Here is a 7,599-nt window from a genome sequence, read left to right as displayed (position 1 = left end):
AACAACTCAGGGGCTCAAAATCCCTAGTGTTTGGGTAGTGTTTGTTGGAAGGAATATGGTTTCCAGCAGCTGCTGTTGGTAGATCCAGAATATTCTGAAAATGACCTGGCCTTTCAGGAAGAGCCATTTCCCATCTGATGAATCAGAAATTCAACCCCAAGGACAATAAACTGATGGTTCCCTTCATCAGATGCCTTGCGTGCCCTCCTCCTCCCAGCAGCCTCCCATCCTGCCCGAAGTCACACTGGACTCCAGGAAGCATTCACCACATGCAGACTGAGGTCACTTCATTTTATGAAAAGTCCTTAGAAAGGAGGAGAGTTCAAGAATAGAATCTGAGCATACACAAGCTGACAAGATCTTCAGTGCTGTTTGAATCTGGTTCCTCGAGTTGGCACTCTGCTAAACTCAGAATGACTGTACTCACGTAGGTGATTTTCCTACTGGAATTCCTTCCCTGAACTAACTCTGGGGAACTGCAGTTTCCATTAACTAGCTAGTTGTTTTAGTTGTGAATGTTCTTCTCTATTTGACCTGACCCTTCCCTAATGGGCACTACATAGGCCTATGGACAGGATTCAGCCATTTCAGTAGGAAGGGTCACTTGACCCCAGCAACCACGAGTGTCAGTTGGCCATGCCAAGGGCCAAATGGGAGAGGGAGAATGAATGCTTAGCTCTCTGAAGGTAAACGCTAGAGCCGGGAGGCCAAAATCTTCCCTGAAAAGAGAAAACAGCCTCAGCCTGTTTTCAGTCCCTCAGTGAGGGACTCAAGGAGGCAAACACAGAGCTGACAAAGGAGCAGAGGTGTTTAAAAGAAGTGCTCCTTGAAGAATGAAATTCACTCTGTTCCACAAGAAGTTAGCTCCCACAGAATGTTAGCTAATCTGTGACAGATTGCACTATACAATGAAACATTGTTTTGAAGTAAATCTTCCCCCACTCCATAAAAATGACATTTTATGGCTTGTCTTGCCAATTTTTCACCCATTTAGATTCTGCTTGACAGAGAAAGTTGACATTCTTAAATAGTATTAAGTCCTCTGAGCTCCCTCAGCTGGCTAGAAAGCCCCCAACTGCTGTTACACAGATTAATCCAAGTTAAATATTTGTAACACAAACATGGGGAGAGTCTGCCTTTTGTCTTCTAGTTGTCTGGAATCACAGACATCAATTTGGTTTCATCAAAAAAAAAAAAAAAAAAAAAAAGGAAAAAAGAAACAAACTTACGCCCGGGTTTATCACATTGACTTAAATAGAGTATGGCATATCATGATGCCCCCGCATGACACATTTACCAAATGGGGGGAAAAAACCTGCCAAGGGCCAGAAGCCCATTAGCAACAACTTCCTATTTATCAGATTTGGGTGGCAACAGGGGAATGAATTACTGAGCCTCTGCGTGCCCGTCAGTCCCCTCTGCCCCCGTGTATAGATGTGTAGTCACCAACTGGTAAGAAAAAAAGACTCCTATCATCGTTCTCCCTCATTTGGAATCTCTGATGCTATTTCGGGTAAGACTCAACAACTTCCCAAATCTGGCAAATAGGCACGAAAACCATTTTAAACTTAAGTTTTGGACGCCAGCTTTACTTGGCAATGTGATCTAATAGGAGTTTGAGATCTGCAGTCACTAAGTCTGTGTTGAAGTCCCAGTTTGGCTCTTAACAAGCTGGCTAACCTCTGGCAAATCCTTGGCATCCCAGTTTCTACAGCTGTATAAGAAAGAGTACCATCTGCCTCACAAGTACCGAGGATCACAGGGTCACATCAAATGAAAAGTACTGGGCAACTGCCTTTCACTCACCTTCTGAAGCTTACTCAAGGCTCAGAAATCCAGCCAGCATGAACAGTGGGTTAGGAGTGAGGATATTCCAGTCTCAAGCTCATGTCTGTCCCAACAGCACAGTGGGTGAGCTCTTCCCTTCCCTCACACCTCTCTCCTCGTGGAGGCCCGAAGCTAGTGAGTGGAGCGGGATACTGAGACTCAGTCAGCTCAGCGCAAGGACCATCACCCTGATTCCTCAACTTTGTTGCAGATTGGAATACCTGGGGAACTTTTAAACATGAAAAGAAAGGAATTTGGAAAGAACTATTTACCCAGAGAAACTGATAAGAACTCAGGTTGGAGGGGCGCCTGGGTGGCACAGCGGTTAAGCGTCTGCCTTCGGCTCAGGGCGTGATCCCGGCGTTCTGGGATCGAGCCCCACATCAGGCTCCTCCGCTATGAGCCTGCTTCTTCTTCTCCCACTCCCCCTGCTGTGTTCCCTCTCTCACTGGCTGTCTCTATCTCTGTCGAATAAATAAATAAAATCTTAAAAAAAAAAAAAAAAGAACTCAGGTTGGAGAAGACTTGTGTGTGAACGAGGAAGGGGTGGGCAGCTCCAAATACCGACATTCTGTGAGCTGCAGACTACTCAGGGGCTCAAAATCCCATTCATTGGAAGAAACATGGCTTCCAGCAGCAGCAGCTGCGTTTTTCAAAGCCACTGAGGTGGTTCCACTATACAGCAAAGTTTGGGAACCTCAGCCCAACTCCCTCTATAGTCACCCAAGCGTTCCTTTCAACCTCTTGGTTCTACACTCTGTTCAACTTTGAAATGAGAACTGAAGCCCAGGACACTAAATTTTGAGCACCTGCGCCTCCCTCCAGTAAGCCTAATAGATATCTGCCTCACCACTTACATCCAATTGGGAAATGTAAACCATGAGGAAGCAGAGGGCACCCGGGAATAGGGAGGTGAGCCTAGAGCTGGGGAGAGCACAAGCACCCCTTGCCACACTGGGTGAACAGCAGGGTAACATAAAAAGAGATTTTGAGATCAAATAAAATTGGGCTATTCTGAGTTTACCAAAGTTAAGCAGATTTCTTCATTGCAGGACTTCTCAGATCCTTCAAGTTGGAGTATGATTCTAAATCTGCCAGAGGGGACTGTAACAGCATTTCTCCCCATGGAAACCTTCATTTTCTCAGAGCATGTCAAGGACTAGTGTTTCAAAGAATATACTTAGAGTAATGTTGGGAGTAGGGGACATTTGGCAATATCTGGAGACACCCTTGGTTGTCACAGCTGAGGGTTGGATAGCTGTTACTGGCATCCAGTGGACAAAGGTCCAGGGGTGCTGATAAACACCCAACATGTAGGCGAGCCTCCCACAACAAAGATTTACTGGCCCCAAGTGTCACTAGCAGTGCAATGGAAAAGCCCTGGCCTCGAGTGACCTCTTCTCCCACAGGCTGCCATCCATGCCATAGCTTCAGAAATGGAAGATGATGAGAGAAAAAGACAGACAGGAGAGAGAGCACAAGAGTAGGAGAAAAAAGGAAGGAAAAAAGAAATAAAATGAGAGAGGAAAAACAGGTAAGAATGAAAGAAGAGACTTGGGGGGTACAAAAGAAGACAGATTCATTAACTGCCAAAACTTAGAAGAGACCAAGATGTCCTTCAGCATATAAATGGATAAATGGTGGTACAGTCCGACAGTAGAATATGACTCAGCACTAAAAAAAAGGAGCTATCAGGCCATGAAAAGACATGGAGGCAACTTATAAGTATATTGCTTACAAGCATAAGGCTCCAAAAGAGGACGTCTGGAAAAGGCAAAACTGAGGACACCGTGGAAAGCTCCGTGGTTGCCAGGGGCTCAAAGAGGCAGAGCAGAGGATTTTTAGGCAGTGAAAATGCTCTCCTACTATAATGGTAGATACATTTGTGCAAACCCATGGAACGTACAGTACTGAGCATGGGCCCTAGTCGAAAGCGTGAGCCCTGGGTGACAATGGTGTGCCACCATAAGCTCCTTGGTGGTGACACTGTCCCACTCTGGTGGGGGACAAGGATCGCCGGGGAGGCCATGCCCGCATGGGGACGGGGATCTATGGGAACTCTCCGCACCGCCTGTTCCATTTAGCGGTGAACCCAAAAGAGCTGGAAAAAGGAGAAAAGAAGCCAGAGCAGCACACTGGTGTTAACGGGCCCCAGCCTCCTCGTGCCTTTATTACTGCTGCGAATTTAGGAAAGCTGGTGATTCTGCTCCTCAGCAGGCACGAGCCGGCGGCTGACGGCCAGGGAGCCAGCCGGAAGGCGGGAGGTCTTCTCTGGCCAAGTGCTCCATGCCCAGTGCTCCTCGGAGGCCTCAGACCCTGCTAGGCTTCTTGGGGTCCTTGCTCTTGGCGGGCATGAAGGCGTAGAGCTCCTCGATGAGCATCTCCATCCGGGCGGTGACCTCGGTCACGGTGTCGATGACCAGCTTCTGCTGCAGCTTCAGCTTGTTGTTCTCCCACAGGGCCTTGTTCTCCTCCTGGAAGATCCGGTGCTCCTCACGTAGCACGTGCAGGGCCCTGTTCTCCTCCTGCAGGAGCCGGTTCTCCTCGCGCAGGATCTGCAGGCTCTGGTTCTCCTCCCGCAGGGCCTGCAGCGCCTGGTTCATCTCTCTCAGGAGCTCCAAGGACTGGCTCCCGTCGGCCAGGCCAGAGCCGGCCTTGACCTCCTCGTCCCCGGAAGAGCCGGACAGGTTGCTGACCATCTGGCGCAGGACCCGCAGCGTCTTAGAGTCCTCCTGAGGGGTCGGGGGCCCCTTGGACTCCTCGAAAGGGGAGGAGAGGCCTGTGCTCTGGTCTGGCAGCAGCCCAGGGACGTGAGGCTCCTCATGGGGTGAGGGGACGGGCTTGGGCTCCTCCCCAGGGCCGGCCTTCTCCTCTGTCTGGACCCAGTAGGCCTTCCGCTGCTCCAGCAGCAGCTGCAGGGCCCTGTTCTCCTCCCTGAGCAGCTGGAGGGTGCTGTTCTCCTTGCTGCGGTGCATCGGCAAGGCCGCGTCCTTCTTTACCACCTCCAGGGCCACGTTGTCCTTGTGCAGCAGCGGCGAGGAGGCCCTGCTCTCCTCCCGGCCCAGCGTGGCCTTGTGCTCCTCCCAGAAGACCTGCAGGATCTTGTTCTCCTTGAGGAGGGTCTTGTTCTCCTCCCGCAGGGCCTTGTTCTCCTCCCGCAGGGCCTTGTTCTCCTCCTGCAGCAGGTACTCCTTGGCCAGCCTCTTGTGGTGCAGCTTATGGTGGAAAGAGGAGGAGGGAGAGAAGTAGGGGGACTGGAGGCGGCAGTTCTCGTTCACCCACCGCCCGTCCTGGAAGACAAACATCTCATCGCTGAGCTGGACGCGTGGAGGGTTGTAATCCAGCTCGAGGTCCGCCTGGGAGGTGGGGCGCTCCATGGGGTCCAAGGGCACCGAGGAGAAGCGGTTCAGTGGGTAGGAGTGCTGGCTGACCACGCGGCGGCTCAGTCTGGGCAGGGCGGCCTGCCGGGCACAGCGCGGGGCAGGGTACAAGTTGTGCAGCCTCAGGAAAGGCTCGGCTGTGCCCCTCTGTGGGAGAGAACAGGGAAGCCCAGAGTTAGTGAAGGAGCTGACGCCCCAAGGCTGCTCACACGACACCCCACAGTTAACTCAGTCTGATGGTCCCGCTTGGCCCAGGGGACCCTTTTGCATTTGGCCTCGTGGAGTCCTCTCAAGGAAATGCAACTGATCCTCATTAGTTGCAGTGGTTCTGTTCTGTAAAATTCCTGCAAACACTGAAGTCACGAATACTAAGCCATTGCTCCTATGAGAAATGTAGCGTTAGGTTCCTGCCAGCCTCTAGCCACAGTTCTGTCAACCAGTCAATACATAACCTTGTATTTATAGGTATTTCTGTTGAAAGACACCTTATTTAGTGTGTATTATTGATCCATTAACACTGAACTTTAAGCCAACAGCACTGTCTCTCATGCCTGAACAAAGTATATCTACCCCATGTTTTCTCCATAAGGCACTGCATACCTTCTTTCATTTAGACTAGGCAGCCCTTCAATATACCGGGGGGGGGTGGTGGCATTTGAAACCATGAAATCACCTAAAAAAGCACAAAAGGTGTCAAAAATGTGGCACTAAATAAATGGTGCAAAGGACATCATTTTACAGTGTGAGAGCAGAAGAAAGGCTCCTACGTAGAATGTGAACATCAGAGGTGACTGGGTGACTCAGTTAAGCATCTGCCTTCTGCTCAGGTCATAATCTCAGGATCCTGGGATAGAGCCCCACATCAAGCTCTCTCCTTGGTGGGGAGTCTGCTTCTCCCTCTGCCTGCCACTCTGCCTGCTTGTGCTCTCTCTTTCTCTCTGTCAAATAAATAAATAAAATCTCAAAAACTACATTAAAAAAAAGTAGAATGTACTCATCAGGTGACTTAAATTTTTCGTCACTCTGTGCACATCTGTAAATGACCACCAAAGTGCCACAGGGATTGATCGGGTGGTTACAGATTTCAGTGAGTGGGCAAACACACAAATACGGACTTCATGAATAAGGGCAATCACATATATATTGTGCAGGTTGAAGGCATTGACTTGGAGTCAACAAATATTTTGATTCCCAGCCCCACTATTTTGTCAGTTACAAGAATATGGCAAGTTGTCTGCATTTCAGTTTCCACATTTTCAACTTGGGAAAACTACATCTACTACCTTTCCTCACAGAGCTATTTTTAGGATGAAAAGAGATAACGTATGAAAGCATGAAACGTGGGCTCTGGCACACTTTTGTCACCTTAGAGGAGGAACAAACATGCTTCTCAATCGACCCCAGCTGCAGAGCTGTACCCACAATGGGCACGGGCAGAGCAGCAGCATGAATCACTCCAACAGACACCCAAATCCCTGTGTCCAAAATAGTGGTGCTGTCCATCAGCTGAGTCTGCTCCCTTGCCCCATTCAGGCTCGTCCTTCATTCTTAGCCACCCTGAGTCTGTCCTTCCAGCAGCCCCTTTTCATATCCGCCAACATAATGTTAGGCTCAAGGCAGAGTCCAGTGGGTAATTTTGGACAAGAAGGGCACCATCACAGACATATCATTGAGCAGTGAGAATTCAATATGTGGTAATGAAGACAGCAAAGGACACCAAAGAATTCATGAAGAGGAAATCATGATGGTGGCCCATACATCTCAAGACCATCATATAAAAAGGGGATCAGAGCCCCAGAGCTTAAATCCAATAAGCCAGTAGCTCTTATTCTTTCCATTATAGAACAATCAGCTGAATCTGTTTTAAATACAGGTATCTTTTTTTTTTTAAGATTTTATTTATTTATTTGAGAGAGAGGGAGAGAGCATGAGTGGGGAGGGAGGGTCAGAGGGAGAGGGAAAAGCAGACTCCCCACTGAGCAGGGATTTGGATGTGAGGCTGAGATCATGACCTGAGCCAAAGGCAGACACTTAACCAATTGAACCACCCAGGTGCCCCTTAAATGCAGATTTCTGAGTTCCCTACTTGTAAGACTGTTTCACTTGGTATGGGTTATGGTCCAGGAATCTGCATTTCCAACCAGTTCCCTCAAGCAATTCTGGCTGCAGGTGGTCAGGACAGCTCTGAGTCAGCTAGAATGTGCAGTTTGCAAAGTTGGAGGTTACACCAGGGTTAAAGACCAAGATGTTAAGACTGGGGGTCACAGGAATTCTCATCCTGGTCCCTGGAAACTCTCACCCTCTCTGAGACCCAAATTTTTTTACTAGTGAAGACGAGAGAACCAGACTCCCTGATCTTAAAGGCACCTTCAAGGGGCACCTGGGTAGCTTC

The 7,599-nt window shown here is 49.2% G+C and overlaps 1 protein-coding gene across 1 annotated transcript; it reads right to left on the bottom strand.

The window, feature by feature from the left end:
- Positions 1-4,011: 4,011 nt before the first annotated feature.
- CBY2 (chibby family member 2) lies at positions 4,012-5,348 on the bottom strand. Its single transcript, XM_045796723.2, has one exon. It carries the CDS (start codon positions 5,202-5,204, stop codon positions 4,137-4,139), a length of 1,068 nt encoding a protein of 355 aa, XP_045652679.2. The 5' UTR covers positions 5,205-5,348; the 3' UTR covers positions 4,012-4,136.
- Positions 5,349-7,599: the final 2,251 nt, after the last annotated feature.

The sequence above is a fragment of the Ursus americanus genome, chromosome 10 (assembly GCF_024610735.1).
Source record: "Ursus americanus isolate L20-20 chromosome 10, mUrsAme1.1.p, whole genome shotgun sequence".
NCBI classification, from domain to species: domain Eukaryota; kingdom Metazoa; phylum Chordata; class Mammalia; order Carnivora; family Ursidae; genus Ursus; species Ursus americanus.
This window is presented reverse-complemented; position numbering and strand designations above follow the sequence as displayed.